Source organism: Carassius carassius, chromosome 37, assembly GCF_963082965.1.
Source record: "Carassius carassius chromosome 37, fCarCar2.1, whole genome shotgun sequence".
Taxonomy (NCBI): Eukaryota; Metazoa; Chordata; class Actinopteri; order Cypriniformes; family Cyprinidae; genus Carassius; species Carassius carassius.
In genome coordinates, this window is record NC_081791.1 from 25,968,209 (window position 1) to 25,988,273 (window position 20,065).

At 36.7% G+C, this 20,065-nt stretch overlaps 3 protein-coding genes across 4 annotated transcripts; 1 reads left to right on the plus strand and 2 right to left on the minus strand.

The window, feature by feature from the left end:
• On the plus strand, positions 1-2,680 carry LOC132118520 (E3 ubiquitin-protein ligase TRIM69-like). Its single transcript, XM_059528416.1, has 6 exons — positions 1-552; positions 822-917; positions 1,042-1,263; positions 1,352-1,496; positions 1,988-2,014; positions 2,116-2,680. The coding sequence occupies exons 1-6, from the start codon at positions 1-3 to the stop codon at positions 2,661-2,663; spliced, it is 1,590 nt and encodes a 529-aa protein (XP_059384399.1). The 3' UTR covers positions 2,664-2,680.
• Positions 2,681-3,919: 1,239 nt separating this feature from the next.
• Positions 3,920-7,128, minus strand: LOC132118516 (gastrula zinc finger protein XlCGF8.2DB-like). Of its 2 annotated transcripts, XM_059528411.1 has the most exons (4): positions 6,852-7,128; positions 6,533-6,604; positions 6,129-6,441; positions 3,920-5,141 (listed from the first exon to the last, which is right to left on the minus strand). In XM_059528411.1, the coding sequence occupies exons 3-4, from the start codon at positions 6,436-6,438 to the stop codon at positions 4,315-4,317; spliced, it is 1,137 nt and encodes a 378-aa protein (XP_059384394.1). In that variant the 5' UTR covers positions 6,439-6,441; positions 6,533-6,604; positions 6,852-7,128; the 3' UTR covers positions 3,920-4,314. The 2 variants fall into 2 exon arrangements, with proteins under 2 accessions (XP_059384394.1, XP_059384393.1); XM_059528410.1 differs by lacking the exon at positions 6,533-6,604 and having other exon boundaries at positions 6,852-7,124.
• Positions 7,129-10,362: 3,234 nt separating this feature from the next.
• On the minus strand, positions 10,363-16,431 carry LOC132118691 (protein-glutamine gamma-glutamyltransferase K-like). Its single transcript, XM_059528652.1, has 13 exons — positions 16,365-16,431; positions 16,054-16,245; positions 15,209-15,457; positions 15,019-15,137; positions 14,168-14,275; positions 13,759-13,936; positions 13,538-13,676; positions 12,974-13,166; positions 12,732-12,885; positions 11,886-12,170; positions 11,261-11,421; positions 10,965-11,101; positions 10,363-10,825 (listed from the first exon to the last, which is right to left on the minus strand). The coding sequence occupies exons 1-13, from the start codon at positions 16,429-16,431 to the stop codon at positions 10,681-10,683; spliced, it is 2,127 nt and encodes a 708-aa protein (XP_059384635.1). The 3' UTR covers positions 10,363-10,680.
• Positions 16,432-20,065: the final 3,634 nt, after the last annotated feature.

Here is a 20,065-nt window from a genome sequence, read left to right on the forward strand (position 1 = left end):
ATGGCATCCTCCGGTGATCCACTAAATGAGGAGCTCCAGTGCTCCATCTGTCTGGATGTGTTCAATGATCCGGTCACCACTCCATGTGGACACAACTTCTGCAGAACCTGCTTGAACAAATGCTGGAAAACCAATCCACGCTGTTTCTGCCCAATCTGTAATGCAATATTCAACAAAAGACCTAATCTCAAGATTAATACAACACTCAGAGAGGTTGTACAACACTTTAAGGAGAAGCTTAAACTAGAAACACCTGAGGTGTTCTGTGACATCTGCGATGAAAGAAAGCAGAAAGCCCTTAAGACCTGCTTGGTGTGTCAAAGCTCTTACTGTGAAGCTCACCTGAAACCTCATCACAGAGTCCCACGTCTAAAGAAACACGCACTGATCGATGCTGTGGAGAATCTGGAGCATTATATATGCCAGAAACACGAGAGACCATTGGAGTTGTTCTGCAGAGATGACCAGACGTGTGTGTGTCTGTCCTGCACTGAAGGTGACCACAGAAATCACAGCACTGTTCCTATAAATGAGGAGAGTCAAGAGAAGAAGGCAAGAAATACAAACACTATAAAAGAGCCCGTGAAATGCAATGCATGTTGACAGGTTGAAGATCTCACCCGTCTTTCATTCCATCTCCTAGAAGTTGATTTTGTCAGGTTTTTTCAAATCTAAATTACCCTTTAAACTGTTAGACATGGAATAAAATATACAAAAACACAATTTTGAATTGATTTTGAACTTTAAATGATTAAAAAAATTCATTTAAGGCTTTATTTAATTTGAGAGATAAATGCTTCTATGGTTTTCTCTGTTTGTAGAATCAGATCGTTAAGACACAGACAAATTTGCAGCAGATGATCGAGGACAGAATGAAGAAGACTCAAGAGATCATGCTCTCAGTAGAGATGAGAAAGGTGAATAGAAGAACAAATAATGTATAATTATTAGTGTTCTAACATTTCTATCTTCTTTATAATGGTTTTTGAATGAACCCATATCTAAATACTTAAAAGATTAATTTTATAATTGATCTCACAGAAAGAGAAATCGACCAGTGATGAGCTCTTCACTTATCTAAGCCGCTCCTTTGAGAGATTTAAGTCTGAGCTGTCGGACAAAATGGAGAAGCAGCAGAAATCAACAGAGAAACAGGCCAAAGATCTTATTAGAGAGCTGCAGCAGGAAATCTCTGAGCTAAAGAGGAGAAACACTGAGCTGGAACAGCTCTCACAGACTGAGGATGATCTCCACCTCCTACAGGCCTGTGAACATCTCTTATTAATGATAAAGCATATGCGTTATAAAACGCTTTTCATGCTGATACATTTTTTTCTATCTCCTCTTGCAGATGTACTCATCCATTTGCACTCCTATAGGAACTAAAAACTGGACAGAGATCAGTACTGACTTTAATACGAATGTGTGCACTCTCAATAAAGCTCTAATTCAGCTGAAGGAATTTGAAATTGTACATAAAAGTCTTGGCCAAACTGGTAAGTCAATATGAAACCCTGTGTATAAACTACATTTGTTCATGGGTTAAATGCAGCTGCAGCTCTATTGATGGCATGTGACATTCTTTTCAGAGGAAATAAATGTGGACACATCGATTAGTTTGTAAAATTAAAGTTTAGAGTACAATTTAAAGTAAATACACTTATACATTAAGGTCACTGAATGAACATAAAAAAATAATAATTTCAATTTCAAATGAGAGTATAAGTATTTGAATATAACTATAGCACCTTTCATCGTAAAATTATGTTTTAGCATAAAACTGGTGATACAATTGTCCATTTATATTGTAACATTAAATAAACAATAATGATTTTCCACCAACAGTGACATAAATAGACCAAGTGCAACTTTTTTTTTCTTCATTTTTACAAACTGAGGGACGAGTTAGCATCACTGTCTGAGGTCAACAGATTCAGCAATATGTAACAGTTGTTTCTCAAAGTCTCATTGACATTTGTGTCCACAGTGTTGAAAATGATGCAGCAGTATGCAGGTACAGTCTTTGAGCTGCATTTCTCATATACAGCACACTTACTTTGCATTTATAAACTAATTTGCTGAATGCTTTTTCATATTCCCTGATCTCTCTCTTAGTGGACGTGACTCTAGATCCCGATACAGCTTATCCTGAACTCATCTTGTCTAAGGATGGAAAACAGGTCCTTCATGGAAACATTAAACAGAACCTTCCTAACTATCCAAAGAGATTTGATTCATGTTTAGATATTCTGGGAAAAGAGGCTTTCTCTTCAGGGAAATTTTATTTTGAGGTGCAGGTGAAGGGCAAGACTGAGTGGGATTTAGGAGTGGCCAGAGAATCCATCAATAGGAAGGGGAAGGTCAGACTGAGTCCTGAGGATGGATGCTGGACTTTGGTTCTGAGGAATGAGAATCAATATAAAGCTTGTGAAAATCCCTGTGTCTCTTTGTCTCAGAGAGAGACGCTTGAGAAGGTTGGTGTGTTTGTGGATTATGAAGAGGGTCTGGTCTCTTTTTATGACGTGGAGTCCAGCTCTCATATCTACTCTTTCACTGGTCAGTCTTTCACTGACAAACTCTATCCATTCCTCAGCCCATGTTATAACGATGAAGGTAAAAACTCAAGCCCACTGATCATTTCACCTGTCCTTTCAAATAAATGAATAAACATACCAAACATGAAGCACTTGATCTGAAAGATTAAATATGCACATGTTGTAAAAGGACAAGAAAAATAAAAAAATAAATCTGCATGCCAAGTCAAAAAGATGTGCTTGCTAAATTCAAAGTAGCAAGGCTTTGAATCTAAGATCCATGATCAAGATTACGAACCATTTCTAGCCAGTCACATCAGATTTAAAACCTATGTGACTAATCTGGAGTCAGGTGAAGATGACATAATGTCAATGTCAAGAAATGTAAAAATTTGTGCTCCTTGTTAACATGTCCCAAATAAAGACTAGTAGATCATTGACGTACAGTGATAATGTGGTCTGGTGTATGCAGTCTGAAGTTGAACTCTGTGGCCAAAATCTGTTTGGTCTGATTGGGAGCGCCCTGATCCACCGGATAGTTCATGTACTTCTTATACTGCAGAGTCCAACGAAGAGACTGAAGGGAGACAAGTGTAAATGCCATTAATGACAATGAAAAAAAAAAAAAAAAAAAAAAAGACCAATTGTTGATAATTTTGCATAGCAGTGCCTGTTCTGATTAAAGCAACAGCTTTGTTGGGAAGAAATGAAAACTAAACTAACTTTTCTCTACATAACATTTTTCTCTACTGGTTTTCCATTCTCATAAGACATATAGTAACCATCACTTTTTCCTCATATGTCCAAAAAACTTTTTAATTCTCTTTATAAATTCTGTACTATGAATATTTGTTCACCCCCACACTTGCTTTCAGTCATCCATCATTGCCATAATTTTCACTGCACCTTTATATTCATAATGCAAACAACTACATTTTGGGTGATTGAATTTTTGCAATTTCACAAATTAATGAAAATTCAACCAATTCCTCAAACATTATGTGCAATAGCTTGATTGTTTTGTGCTTTTTCCCCCTAAAAAAAAAAAATAAAAAATAAAATAAATTTATGGAAAACAGATGCAACATAAGCTAATGAAGATCCATGAACCTCAGGCCTCATAACCAAATGATTTTTGACAAATGCAGCAACCAATTCAAAGATTTTGGGACATAATAACCAGAAACAAAGTCTTTGTGGGACTGTTTGATAGTGAAACTCCACTCACTCTTTTGCGGGTTGAAGTTGAGAAGAATCCGGTTCTTTTTCAAGGTGACTTTTAGCACTCCAGTGTAGTGCATGACCATCGCTTCATACAACAGACTAGCCGTGCGCTGCTTCGATCTTTTGTTCTTCAAGAAGACGGTGGAGAGTTACAAGGTCCATGACAATCCCAGATTTCTTTAATTTTGTTATTTTATATTGATAAACATTAAATAAGCATCAAATTAAATACACAAATTACATACAATTAAATAGTCTACAGTCCACGGCCCTGCAGAACTGATATGATTAAACATAAAAAATTTATTATAGCTGCAATTTCAAATAAAAACTGATTATTTAATTAGACAACAATGGAATTCATTAATTAATAGTTGTGTCTGTGTGCTGTGCACAAAGAGTTTTTGTTGAGCTCACTTTACAGAGAGAAAAACATTGTTTTTTAGTATAATCCATAGCATATATATAGAGAGAGCAAGTGACTTTAAAAGCAACTCTGAACCAGTCTTTCTTGTATCAGATACTGACAAGTTCTAAACCCCAAAATCATGTTTTACTAATCACAGTTTGACTTTTCTCCAGAGTGAATTCGTAGATGATGTTCTTTGACACTCTCTGCCCGTGTGAAACTCTTTCCACACTCGTGGCAGGTATAAGGTTTCTCTCCGGTGTGAACTCTCATGTGCACATTAAGGATGCCTTTATGTGCAAAACTCTTCCCACACTGAGTGCATGTGTACGGTTTCTCTCCAGTATGAACTTTCAGGTGATCCTTAAGGTAATGTTTACCAATGAAACTCTTCTCACACTGAGGGCACGTGAACGGCTTCTCTCCAGTGTGAGTTCTCATGTGAATATTAAGTCTTCCTTGGCGTGTGAAACTCTTTCCACACTCATGGCACGAATAAGGTTTCTCTCCGGTGTGAGATCTCATGTGCGTGTCAAGGTGTCCTCTTTGTGAGAAAATCCTCCCACACTCAGTGCATGTGTACGGCTTCTCTCCAGTATGAATTTTCAGGTGATTCTTAAGATATAGTTTAATACTGAAACTCTTTCCACATTGAGGGCACAGGAAAGGTTTCTCTCCCGTATGGACTCTCATGTGCACATTAAGGCTTCCTTGACGTGTGAAACTCTTTCCACATTCATGGCAGGCAAAAGGTTTCTCTCCAGTGTGAACGTTCATATGCATTTCAAGCTGTTCTCTTTGTGAAAAACTCCTTCCACACCGAGGGCATTTGTATGGTTTTTGACCTTCCTGAACTAAACTCGTTCCACATTCATGGCCTGTGGAAGACGTTTCTTCACTTAAAACCTCATGAGGTTTCTGATGCTGATGCATCTCCTCCACTTCACTCAGCACTTCACTTTCCTCTTTTAAGTCTAAAAATAAACACAGTACATAGTCAAAAATCAATCATATGGTGACAAATGTAAAGCAAAAAGAAATGGAGGGGAACTACTTATGTTTCTTTTTGCAGAAAACAAGACCTTAAGCATGTCCTTTACATGCTTTAGAGTAAATTCTGTTGTGTTTATACAATTCGTTAATTAGTCTCCTCCGCCTCACCCTATAGCTAAATTTTGAAGAGTATTATTCTATGTCATCAACACCATACGAAGATATGCTGTTTACACTTTGATTACAATGTAAACTACGTATCTGCATACATACGTTGCATAAGGTGTTTACATATGTGACACTCTCCAAAATGGAGCTTTATGTTGAATTAAGTCACTATTTTTATTTTCTTTGCGCACAAAAAGTATTCTCGTAGCTTCGTAAAATTGCGGTTGAGCCACTGAAGTCACATGGATTATTTTAACAATACATTGCTACGTTTCTCTGAGCCTTGATCGTGTCAGGATCCTTGCTGTCTATGAGAGGGACAGAGAGCTCTCAAAATGCATCAAAAATATCTTAATTTGTGTTCCGAAGATAAAAGTCTTCCAGGTTTGGAATGATATGAGGGTGAGCAATTAATGTAAATTTTCATTTTGGGGTGAACTATCCCTTTAAGTAGCAGATTTTGAAGCTGTAAGTAAATTAACCCTCAAATTACACCTTCTCTTGGATTTAACTGTAGCGTAAGATACAGTAATACATTTATATTTTTATTTATAGCCTTCAGCTTTAAGGGACAACATGGATAAGAAATAAAGTTTTCCCCTAAAATATAAGCAAGATATAAATTGCATATAATAAAACTAGCACTAATTACAGCCCTTAATGAATACATAATGGTTAAAAGCCAGACTTTTGTACATAGGTAACAAATAACATTAAAAACAATGACTTTAAAACCATCTTCCTTGTAACCGGTATTGACAAGGCAGATAAATAGAATAAAAATATACAAAGGAAATTACCTGATGGAATAAAAACATCATCATCATCATCGCTCTGTTCTTCATCAGCTGCGGTTTCTCTTTTCATCTTCGCTAGGTTCCTGCAGTCCTCCAGATTCACTGTGCACGTCTTAAGTGCTGTCTGCTCTTCTTCAGTGTTACCGTCTGAACTTAAAGACTCTGTGGAGATCTGATCAGTGGATTCATGACTCTCTTGAGTGTCAGTGTAACAAAGTAAACTGAGGCTGATCCCGGAGTCCTGTGTGTTTCTGGATCTCTGATCTCTGATGCTCCAGACTGACTCAGTCACACCCACTGAAACCTTTTCCATCGCCTAAGAAACAAAGAACCACAGTGGCAATACATGTATATAATGACATGCTCGGTCATTATGTCTGACAGAAATGCTTGAAGCTTCCACTAACCCTTACAATATCTCCTTAGAGAATACTGATACATTTAAGCAGTGCGGTCTCTTCATCTGCAAAGAAACTCATCTGTGCATAAGCCAATGTTTAATTTTAATGACATTTATATTCATTTATTGAACGAATTTGTTACTGGTTTACACTGGCTATAAACAGATCATGAAGCATAATCAGTTGGAAACGATTTGAAACGTGAGAATAGAATCAGAAAAATCAATTTAAGAAGTTCAGTTCAGAAAGGAAAAACTGGAAAGAGGAGCGCGCACAATCATTTCAATTATATTCAGGATTACGTGAATCTTGTTCATGTACAAACCTCTCTGCTCAGTTTTTTGTCTCTCTCCATCAGCTTTACTTCCAGTGACGCCTCCCTTTTTTCTTCAGCTGACAGATTTACGTTATGAAACCATCAATATGCAGCATGGACAGATATATTATCCTTCATTTACTATTGTTACATTTTAAACATGCTATTCGCAAAATTCTGCTGGTTTCTTCGGAAACTGAGCACTGTCTGAACTGTAAAAAAAAAATGTCAGCAGCTGCAGCTGCTTCGTTTCGTTTAGAGGGGAGCTTAAACTACAAAATCGGATATTACTGCCATCTATTGGGAGTATGGTACACAATCACAACACCCTTCATCTCTGGAATAACTTTCCAAACACTCTGCTTTGGAAAACCTTCGTGCATCTTTTGTTTTTCGAGCGCGTTTCAAATCGCCAAAGTCACGTGATTTCATTCACAGAGGTGTGTCTTTTACCTGATCTCGGTTTTATATATTTGTGTACATTTTTAATGAAACATAAAAGAAAGAGTATTCTGTGATTGGTCCGTTTACACAAACTCTAAAAGCCCAGTAAAGTACCCCTGCAGTTCTCGGGCAAGATGGTGGATTCGGCGTTATGATTGGTCAGATCGCCTGTCAATCAAGCTCTGAGAACAGTCAGCTGGTTCAATTGATTCAAAGCTTCAAAAAGGTTTGTTCCTCTTATCAGTACTCTAGAAGTATCTGGGTCAGGCTTCGTGTTCAGCTTTTTCAATGTCCACACTAAGCTCCACAGCGTCCAGATTTAAGAAAGAGTCAGAGCTTATTGTTATTTCGTTCATATATCTGTACACTGTGAAATTTAACAGCATTCTTAGTGTCAAAGTGCTACACAAGACAGCAAATGACAAAAACAACAAAAACAAACTGTACATGTGTAACGAGTTAGAAGTACAATTCAAGTTTAATGTATTGTTGTTGTCTTTTCCACTAAAATCCTTATTTTATTACTGATTTATTTCTGTTTTTCTTTGAGCAATATATGTTGTTTTTGCTATTCACATTAGAGACTTTTATTTTGACATGTTTTTCTGTTGCTGCATTGGTGCCATTTTGAGTGTGCGCGCGCCTCTCTCTTTAGTTCGCATTGCACATGCTGGGGAGAGGTAAGCGTTTTGCAGAGCTCTTCGATTTGTGAGCAAATTAAGTTTGTAAAGTGTGTAAATCGATTTGTTAATCCTTTGTAAACAGTACGGAGACTGTCTAGTATGTTCTGTTGTATGTTATATGTGTGTGTGGATCAATAATTTGGAGATATATCGTGTGAGTTTTGTGATCTGTATTAGCTAGGTTTTGAGTCATTAATCAGCTAAACTAGTGTTGTATCATTCAGGTGATGCAATAGTGAGATGCTCACACGACGTTTTATCAACTTTATTGCTGTAATCCACAGGTATTTCACTTTTACTGTGTTTTATTTTCTATATTGTGTTAATGTTATGTGTAGTTAGCATAATTGTTGCATTTAGTTCGCATTGCACATGCTGGGGAGAGGTGATGCAATAGTGAGATGCTCACACGACGTTTTATCAACTTTATTGCTGTAATCCACAGATCCACAGTTGGTGAAAGCCCATGTTGGGTGTGACTGTGAATAAACATCGTCATTGTGGTGAACCGCAGTAACAGTGTCCTGGTCCTTACTAAACACAACGCAGAGAAAAAGAGTATCGTGACAGCGGTCAGCAGCAGACCGGTTACACATGGTATGAATTATATTAAATAGGTTTTACGTTCATCTGCTTCTCTGCTCTTTTTACATAGACCATCACACTATATAGACTATCATACAACTTAAATATAAACTTAACTAGACCTACTACTTAAAATACACTATCATTTATTACAAATATTACAAAATCATGCATTTTTCACTTATTTCATGAAATTAGTGAGCTAAGCCAGTAGTAGTAGTACTGACAGTGGAATAAACATGGCTGAACGCACAAAAAAATGGAGGAAGAGAAAATCCCATTCAGTTAAGTGAGTCATTTATGATGGAACTGATCCGATTGATTCAAACTCAAACTCACTAGCAAAAAACAGGTCAAAAGAGCCATTCATTTTCGCTTGAAATTATTTTTAAAAGCACGTATGGGTAAAATTGAGCTTTTAGAATCTGTCAAATTGAAAGATTCGTGAAACAAACTTCCGAAGTTCTGATCTTGTAAAATTATGGTCTGCAAATCATTATCGGGACTTTCAGAATGGGTTTGCTAATTAATTGATTTAGATCTGAAATTCGGAGCACATACCACAGATAATTTAATTTGCAGCAGAGCGTCTGAAGTTCTTGAATCTTTATTTATATCAACGGTGTGTTCCAAATGGGATATATTGCATTCCCGAAGGGCACTTAGAATAAAAACAATCATGGCCGCCATACTGAAGGGTTGTTCCTAACCGAAGTGCTCAAAAACAGTTCAGAGGGTTCTTCCGAATGAATTATTTTGAAGGGTACAACTGATGGACACTTCAGGCCTCCATGATCCACAGGGAAGTTGTTTGGAGTAACAGAAAAATGTGCAATGAAGGCACCTCCTTGATCATCTTGTTAAGATGACGCATAAGTACGTCCCCAAAAAAACGCACCTTTTTTGACCCCGGCACCCTTCATCCCTTCAAAGCTATAACTCCAGAGGAACGCAGTGCAGGGCTTCGGAGTGCGTATCTTGAATCATTTGATTAAATCAGAATTTTGGAGCAGGTTTGTGTGTGAATCGTTTGATTCAGAATGGAACTTCAGCACATGTATCACAAATCGTGATTCAGATCAGAATTCCGAACACAGACCGCAAATCATTTGAATAGACTGAAACGTTTGAGTAAGTTCCTGAATCAGTTAATTTAGATCGGGACTCTGGAGCATGTATCGTTTTCTTTTTTCTTTCTTTCTTTATTAAACAGTACAAAACATCAAACCAGTGTTTATGTATTTGAAATTTAGCTAGCAGGAAACACAAATTAAGTAAGTTGTAATTTGCTAGGCCTACACTCTTAAAAATAAAGGTGCTTCATGATGCCATTGAAGAACCATTTTGTCTAAATGGTTCCATAAAGAACCTTTAACACCTGAAGAACCTTTCTGTTTCACTAAAGGTTCTTTGTGGCAAAAGAAGGTTCTTCAGATTATAAAGGGGTAAGAAAGATATGGTTCTTTATAGAACCTTTGACTGAATGGCTCTTTGTGGAACCAAAAATGGTTCTTCTATGGCATCGCTGTGAATAACTTTTTAAAGCACCTTTATTTTTAAGAGTGTATATTCTCTTTTGAGTAAACAATCCAAAGAAAAGATCTTTGAACCCACTGCTGTAATGTTGTTGGTCTTACATAATCAAAATTGTGTAATTATTGTCTGATGAATATGCTAACATGAAAAACCTGTCTATATGAATATTAGCTATATAGCTGTAAATAAACCCTTTAAATGACACAAAACTGTGGTCAAAAGTCTATCAATGCAAAAATGCTCTTATGCCCCCACCTATGTCAGAAAGGCTAAAATAAGAGTTAAATAAGAATAAAAAAAAGAGCTGAAAAATAAGAACAAACATAAACTGAACATTAAAACACTGAGCTAACAAGACTAAATAATGGTACATCAAGCAGTTTCTGAGACTGCTGTAGATATTTGAAACCAACACACAAACAAACTCAGACAGACAGGATATGAATAAAGCATGAAAGATCTTTATTGTTAATTTACATTAGTTTCATGATTATTTTTAACTCTAAATTACCATTTCATTTTGTACATATTATTTATCCTCGAGACAACTGAGATCTTTAGCAGGAATTACAATGACTTAGAAAGCTTTTTTACTTTGGTTTGACCACAATATCAGCGACTCCGTGTACTTGAGTGAGCAGACGGCAGTCCATCGATGCCAGGAGCTTCTGAGAGCCGGCGACAGTGGGGACAAACTTCTCTGTCAGTGTAACCGTCGCAAGCTTATCCACATCACTGAGAAACACACATGTAGATTGGAAACTATCTGGAAGCTTTTCACTCTTTATATACAGTTCATCATATTTAATGTACAGTTCACACACATGAAGCAAATCTCCATGAAGTGCATGCTCTTAAACACTGAAAGTCTTACCCATACGCGATCTTCCTGACGCTCTGCGTTCCCAATCCCTCTATACGGAACAAAACGTTCCTCAACACTTGTGACAGAGGGTTCTGGAACGTGATCTTGACTGTCAGCTCTTTACCCACCACAGCGTCCCCTTGAGGCTGAAACAGTCAAAACACAAATCAATGGAGGTAGATTTTTCAAATTAAGGACACTTTAATTCTCAAATCTCATTTGTGATTTAAATTTGGTGCTTTTAGATGCATTGAACCAGGTTTAACATCAACAGATTTGTAAAGACTAGTGACTCCTCGACGTACAGTGATGATGAGGTCTGGTGTGCGCAGCCTGAAGTTGAACTGTGTGGCCAGAATCTGTTGTGTCTCATTGACCCGTCCAGTGACCGCCAGATTCAGAGCGCCCTGGTCCACCAGATGGTTCATGTACTCCACATACTGCAGAGTCCAAGGAATAACCTTGGCTGAACGGAGAGAAAAGAATCATGGCATTAATGATTATAATGGAATATTTCATGGTCACTTCTCATAATCTTAAACATGAATGCAAATTCAATTAACCCCTCAAACATGTGCTTGAGTACTTTGTGTTGATTTGTGTGTTTTCCCTCTAAAAAACACTACATTTAAGGAAAACAGATGCAACATTAGCTAACTGAGATCCATCCATAATACATAAAGTTAATCAGATTGTTGTTCATATACAGAAATATCCATTTAAAATTATTTCCACTTTTAGATCCACAACAGCTTATCAGCTTAACTTTTTTCCTTATTTAAACCCTAAACAGTTCAAAGTTTGTGAATGAAATTCAACACCAACTACAAGTATCACCATCAGGTCATTTTTGAGAAATGCAGCTACTAATTGAGACAGTTTGGGGCACAATAACCAGAAGAATGTCTCTGGTGGGACTGTAAAACTCACTCTCTTGTGGTCTGAGGCTGAGTGGAATCCGATCCTTCTTCACAGTGGATTTCAGCACGCCGGTGTAGTACATGACCATCACCTCACACAGCAGACTGGCCGTGCGCTGACTTGAGCTTCTGTTCTTCAGGATGATGGAGAGTTTGGCATCTCCACCGATACGAGGCCCTTCCCCGTCCATGACAAACTCAACGCTCACGTCATTGCTGGTGGGAGACGGATACAAAGTGGGTTTGGAGCCGAAGCGACTGGCCCTTTCCACAGCAATGCGCTCCTCCGCTGAACCTGACGGACGTGATCAGACAGTAAAGAGGAGTCTGAGTTCTTCTGAAATATTCCCTCCAAACCCATCATTATAAAGTGTGCTGCTTACACACGGATCCGAGTTATCAACATTAATGGCTGCTTCCAATGTTTTCTCATTTTAAGTTCACCTTTTTGTAATTGGGTCTCATCTTTCTTCTTCTGGTATATTATATGTTATATGTTACACGTCCTTGTGTAATGGCTTTTTTTATTGTAAATAATTTTGAGCTGCATTGCTTGCATCCGTGATATTATCCTTAACGAAAACAAACCATAAATATATTATGTTACTTCAAATAAAATAAATGTTAACTGAAATAAAATAAAATATAAATAAAACTTATTTTATTTCAGCTAGTTGCAAATGTAACATTTAATTAATACATTTAAACTTGAAATACTTAAATGACTGTAACTAAAATTTTAGTTTATTATTATTAAATATGCATGAAAGTAAGAAACAATCCCCATTGGAAGCATGTTAAATTGTTTCTAGGAAAGCAGCTCTAGGTTTTGGACCAGATGCATTTGTTTTGTTACCTTCTGGGTATTTGTAGAGGTGTGTGATGTCCACACGAGCATCAGATCCCACAGCTTTAGTGCTGATGCTCTGACCGATGGAGTTCTTCTCCACATTTACCTGACTGAAGCTTCCATTGGGTTTCTTCTGCCAGTAGATCCTGTCACTGTTCACCTGAGACACACAGTGAAGCCGTTTCAGTCTTTCAGAAGACGTTCAGACACAAATGATGGTGAGAAGAGCTTCATATGAAATCGCTCACTTCAGCAAAGACAAACGGAGTGTCGAATTTCAGCTCGACATGTCCGTTACGGACGGCGAAAACAGAAGTGGGACCGCAGCGGTACGAACCCTGGCTGGGCTCCTGAGGGGTCGCGTCCACCACCTGCCACCCGCCATAACCAGCCGGGAGGTCCGGACGGGTCATCCAGGACTCGTTCCACACGTGGAAGTTCCTACAGGAGAGTTATATCAAGTGTTGTTGTTGGTCTGCAATTTACAAAAATAAAGCAGAATAGCCCTAAAACAAGACCTCAAACTTTTTGTTTGATTGTTTTAAACAAATAGTGAAATGAGGCACTTTACCTTAAAAATAAAATAAAATAAAATCAATCATCTAAATATTATAAGGGCAGTTTGCAGGGCAAGTTTTTTTTTTTTTTTTTTTTTTTTTTTACTGATTTGTGTAATTTTGTTTTGTGAAATTTATTAAGATGCCCCTAATATGGATTTGAATTTTTTCTTTAATGCAGTGTGTAACACAGCTCTAAGTGAATGAAAACATAAAATGTATAAAGTTATCTTTTCTCAAACAAAAGTGTCATACCAGACAGAGTCGCTGGTCTTGTCTTTGATAATTTCCAGCTTGTCGTCAATATAAATGTCTGTGGTCAAGGAAAGGTCCGTGTCGTGAGCCGAGTTGAAGTTGGTCACACAGCGGGTGGGAATACCAAGACATCTCAACACTGAGAAAGACATTCATTTAGATAACATTTTATTCCTAAAAACACGATAGACTGATAGAAAGAGAAATGAATCCAAGCGTACCAGAATTGGTGACTCCTGCATAGACCCAGCACTGGGCGTATCTAACAGGTTTCCCTGAGCTTTTGTAATACTGTCTCAGGATGTCCCCGCTGCCGCTCCAGGCCGTGGGGGACGTCCCGCCCTCATAGCTGTCCTTCCAGCTACCCATCAGAACACCGTAGTCATCGTTGGAGTTCACCTGTCACAGAAGAGCAGAGAAGCTAATGAAAAACAGCTGCTTTCAGCTCTTTAATCGTGCATCGCACTTTTCTGTTCCTCACGGGAAACACAGTAGGCTGCGTGTTGTTTTGTGTCCTGTATGAACACAGAAGGTTCATAAGAACCTAAAACTACCAGATGCTGGCTACTGTATTTCACCTTCTCAAATCATAATCATGATTTCTTACGAATCCATGTGATCGTGACTCACCAGAGCAGATATCATTCTGGACACAATCACTGGATCTCTCCATTCGGTCATAGCCACCTGACCTCTCTCCAGAATGAACAGACATGCTTCCAGGATCTCCTGTTCAAACTGATTAAACAAATGCAAAATAATCCAAATCAGAATCATGATTTGATCAATTGGAAATAATTATAGAATCATAGATAATACCAGAATTTGATTGAAACTGATAAACAATCGGATAATAATATTAGTAATAACGTTAATAAAAATACAAATATTTAATATTGTTGTTGTTGTTTATTTTTACTGTTGTTACTATTATTATTTGTTATTTCCATTATATTATAATTTTATTATCATTATAATTATTAGATCCATAGACAATAATAAATATGAAAAAAAAACAATTGCATGGCAATGATGACGACGACAATGATGATTATGATACAAATTAATAATACTGCTAATAATAATAATAGCAATAATTATAATAATAATCATATAAATATAGATAATAATAGAATATGTTCAAACCAGTAGAAATACATAATAATAATAAATTAAATTAATAAAAACAATCATCATCATCACAACAAAAAGAATAACAATAATGAAGATACTGCTAATAATAATCAGCATCATCGTCATTACAGATCATAGAATTACAGATAATACTAGAATCTAAAAATTAAATGAATACATTTAAAAACAATAATAACCATTGAAACAGCAACAATAATACAATTATAGAAAATAACAGATCTGTTCAAACTGGTAAAAGAATAGCATAACAATAATAATAATTATTATTATTATTATTCAAAATTCAAACTATAATAATAATAATAAGAGTGGCTGTGTTTCCACACCTGGGCAAAGTTCCATGTTCTGGTTCCAATCTGCTGCTCAGTTCCGTAGTAAATTCTGCCCATGCTATTCAGGACATACTCTTTCCTTTCTGCTTCATTATCCAGATACACGGCATCATCTGAGGACAGACACATGGATGTTGTGTCACTTCATTAATGCTAATGTGATTGTTCTTGATTGAGTGTGTACCTTCACACCAGGGGTTGAAGAGCAGGTAGACGTCGTCGGGGGTGCAGGGGAACAGCAGCTTGCCCTTCGGTGAGAAAGACTCCACGGTCACCTTGTAGCAGCCGATGGAGGCGGACGGAAGAGTGTTGACCGCCAGCCGCACACGCTTGTCTCTCTGCTCCACAATCTTCATCTCCCAGCGGCCGTCTTCCAGGACGTCCACTAACGGGACAGAGATGAGGATCCCAGTGCTGCTGCTGAAGATGGGCTCTGTGTGGAAAACACAACCAAGACATGGAAACAAACAGTCAGACGAACCCATCTTAATGATTTAGCTTTAACTGAATCCTCTGTCTGTGACTCGGCTGGAGATCCATTAAGAAATAAGACTCAAGGAGCAGCTGGATTAGACGGATTAGGTCACATAATCACTAGTCCTGGTCCAAACCCAAGCACTTCATGACCCACATCCATCACCAATCAATAGATTCATCTGTCAGGGCTTCATCTCCTATAACCGTCAGAATGTCTGGGCGTCTTTCTCTCTTTGTCACACACTGGTTTGTCAATCAGTGCTAACGTATCAGACTCCGGATAAAAAACACTGAATGAAATACATGTTTCTGTAGCCAGTGCATGTCTGTGTTTTATGAGTTTTCACGAGATATCCAACAAAACTCAGTTATAAACAAACAGTATGAGGAAATCCAGTCCGGGCTTAAGTCTGTTATCTTGTTGAGATGACTGACTTCTTAGTATGTGTCAAATTAAGATTTTAAAGGTAACGATTCATTTCTGAACACCTCGTGATATGAAATGGGAATATAATGACTGTTGTCAAACAGGTTGTGTGCCAGCTCACTCACCTAACTTCAGCTGCAGCTGCAGATTGTCAGATCTGGGGTTGAAGGGTCTGGAGAACTCGATCCACATCTGGAAGGTCTGTCCTCTGCGCACGATCAGCTTGTCGCTGAAGTAAGCGTCTGTGTGATGCTCGCGTCGGTTCGGCCCATCCTTGGATTTCAGGAAGTCGACGGAGAGAACCGTCAGAAGATTGTCTGCGAATGAGAGAGGAAACATTTACATCTCCCTGAAAGCATCAAATCTCAGTTTGGACTCTTTTTCATGCAAATGAACTGCACTAGAGTCTCCTCTTCCTCTTCCTCTTCTTCCTCACCTGGAGTCGCAGCTGCAGAAACACTGGCACTGGGGACTCCAGTAGTGCTGCGGTTAAATCTAGACATTTTACAAGCAGACTGAAAGAAAGAAAAAAAACTTAATATGTTAATTGCTTTTTCAATCAGCCAATAAAAATATATATTAAATTAAATTAAATGTAATAAATAAATAAATATCCAAATAAATACAATTGTAACAAATACATTTCTAATAAATAAAACTAAATGTTAATTTTTTTAAAGCAAGTAATCAATAAAATATATAAGAATAATTTAGTCGAGCCAGACAGAGAAGGAAGTCTTCCCAGAATGCACCTTCAGCACTAAATGCTGTGAAGATCATCATAGTAAAGAATCTGCAGAATCATTCCACCGCTGGTGTTCAAATACTGAAACACAATCATATTTCTTTTCCTGTGTTTCCTCATCGAAATGTCACGGCAAAGTCTGCTGACCAATAACCTGACCTCATGATCCTCTCATGTATAAATTCATATAGCGATTAATGACAAACTCTTTGTATTACAGTGATCATTTAAATCATACAATTATAAAATCATTATCAAGAGTTTCGTGCTTCTCTGACACCCATCTCCTCCCAAACCGAACGGCGAGTCATAATCATATTTCTCTCACAAAAGACGCCTCTTAGAATCACAGCTGAATAAGAATCTATGGAGCAGCTGGATTAAAGTGCATGACATCATCCAGCTGCTGAACCGGACACATAATCATGTGTAAACCCATACAGACACATCAGCCTGCGCTCAGACTGGACGTGGTGTTTAAACTGATCGTGCAAATGTGCAAAAAAAAAAAAGGGTTTGACACCCTCAAAAATAAAGGATCCAAATAGGGGTTTTCACACTGATGTCATAGAAGAACCAATTTGGGTTCCAAAAAGAACATTTCTGAGAACAGTTCTTAAAATAACTCTTCATCTTCTAGTGCAAAGAAGATTTGAACCGTTTCCACTAATAAAAAGGTTTTATGGAATGGAAAGATTTCACGGATGTTAAAGGTTCTTCATCAAACCATCGATGCCAGGGAAAAATCTTTATTTTTAAGAATGTATAATAACTTGAATTTTTAAATAATCAATAAATAGGTCTCAAAGTTAAGCATATCTAAATATAAATGCATATATGAAAATATATGGATCAAAGTTTTGTAGTTTAACTATGCTTAATCAGTTTTATATAAAGTCTGTTATAAAGAATGTTGGCAAGGCTTCAGGTGACTCCGGTGTTCATATATGATTCACCTGGTTTTATACAGCATATTATTCCTAAAAATTTTATTAAAACTTTGTTTTTTTTTAACTGTTGATAGAAAAATTAAAATGTTTAACCTGGCTTTATCAAATGTTCAGATTCATTTTCTGGAAATATATATAAGTAAGTGCCTATTTAATTACATAATGCCTTATTTTGCATACTTCAACATAACATATGAGAAAACTAGTGCACTATAATTTTTGCAATTCTTAATTTAAGATATTCACCTGTATTGTCTTGCCATAATGCAATAATGGAGCTCAATATATTTTCAGTGTATTCATTTTGAAGCGTAATGTTTCTTAAGAAAGAGTGCTGATAAATGCAGTATGTGTTACCTGTGTGTTGGTGGAGTCCAGGAGCTGTGACAGACGTCTGGTGTTTGTTCTGATGAATGCTCGTGGCTCTTATTTAAGTGTGTGTGGACACTCCTCCTTCATTACAGAGGAGGTGACAGGCTGATGAACAACATCACAGTCTGAAAAACAATCATGAGCATCAGAATCAGATCAAAATCTGTGAATCACAAAAAGAAAATAATTCATGCAAAAGCCACGAAAATAAATATGTTTCTGCTGCCTGAAAGCAATTAACAATATGTTCAACAAGAATATAAGCCTTTAAAAAATGTGTATTATTATTGTTGTTGTTGTTAAGCATGCAGAATTATAATTATTATAAAAATTACATTATGAGTAGTAGTAGTATTTATAAGGCTTCAGAAATGGCAATAATTATAATAATAATATTAAATCTGTTTAACATATTTTATTAGTAACAGTTCTTAAACATGGTAAAAAAATGTGTTTTTATTATTATTATTATAATTAAACATGTAGAAATGGCAATATAATAATAAAAATTATTATTATTGCTATTTCTGAAGTCTTAAACAGTGAATACTATTACTCATAATTACATTTTCATAATAATAATAATGTGCCAATTTTACGGCCTATATTTTTGTATTTTTATATCACTAATAAACCTTTTATTTCTTATTTGTTGTTTTTTTGTCTAGTTTTAATATTTACTTTATTTCTATCTATTTCAAACTGAAGTACATTATTTCTGCTCCACTAGTGTCACTGTACAAATATCCCATTTCAAATATCTCTGTACTATTCTTTAGTAGAAAATGGTGCATATTAAAGCCTATATATATATCTATATTGTGCATATCTAACCTTTTGAACCTTCACACCCAAATAATAAATGCACACACTCATGAACACATATAGAGATATTAATATTAATTCATCATGCCTCCGTAAAGCCTACCTAAGTGACACAGAAGAAGAAAAACCTGATATTTCACAAAAACACCAAAAAAGTGAAAAGATTAGTGAGATTAGTATGAAGAAACAGAAGAGGTGTGTGTGCTCTCAGTATTTTGTGTCATTATTGTCATCAGTCTGGTATGATAAGAGCCGAGTGTGTGTGAACGGGTGGCTCGATCTGTCTCATTCATAACAATTACACAGACGTTTATTAAACTCTTTCAGGCCAAACGACTGACCGCTTTACAAGTAACAGCCTGTGTGATGGAACCAGCTGCATATGAAAATAATAATACCCTATCTGCATTCACCTTCTTCTCAAAACCTGGTGAAAAGAGGGAAAATATTTGTTTTACAGTCTCAGGTCAAACTAATCATATGATTAAAAAGAAAACCTTATTTTAATATCCTAAAAATATTAATGGCCATACTTTGTTTAACAGAGTAATGATGATTATATGAGAGTCTGATTAAGACACACACCCACGTATTAGCATTTCCACAACGAACTCTGGACATAAAATGAATAAGTCAAACTTGAGAAAAAGTGCAAACACACTTCATCTAAACGTCACACACACCTGAGCAGAATCAGCAGATGTCAAACAGTGATTCAGGACAGACACACACTCAATTAAACACAGCCCTAACTGATGAAAGAAACAGAAGTCATAAACATGTCATGAAGATGAAGAGTTTTCTTGTTTTTACACACTGACCGTCATCAAACTGACACACTCCAACTTGCATGATCTGAAAAATTCATAAACATACTATCATTTAAAGTTAGTTTTTACTTGCGATCCAGAGAACTGCTAATTTTTCTTCTTCTTTTTTCTTTTAATGGAAGCCAGTTTCCACCACAGAATAAAAGGAATTTTGGTAACATTTTGAATCACACAATTATGAGTTCATATCTCTTAATTCTACACCAGTTATTTCTAATTTCTCATATATTTGAGAGAGAAAATAATATGAACTGGTAATTTTGAGTCGTAGTGTTGTCCCGCGGCGCACTCTGCTGCGATGGGTCCCGCGACCGGGCAGTTCTCTAATAGGAAGGTGTCTGTTAATGTTAAGATCGAGGCTCTGGACTCTGATCATAACTTGTTTTTCTATAACAAAAAAATGTCCTGGCAATGA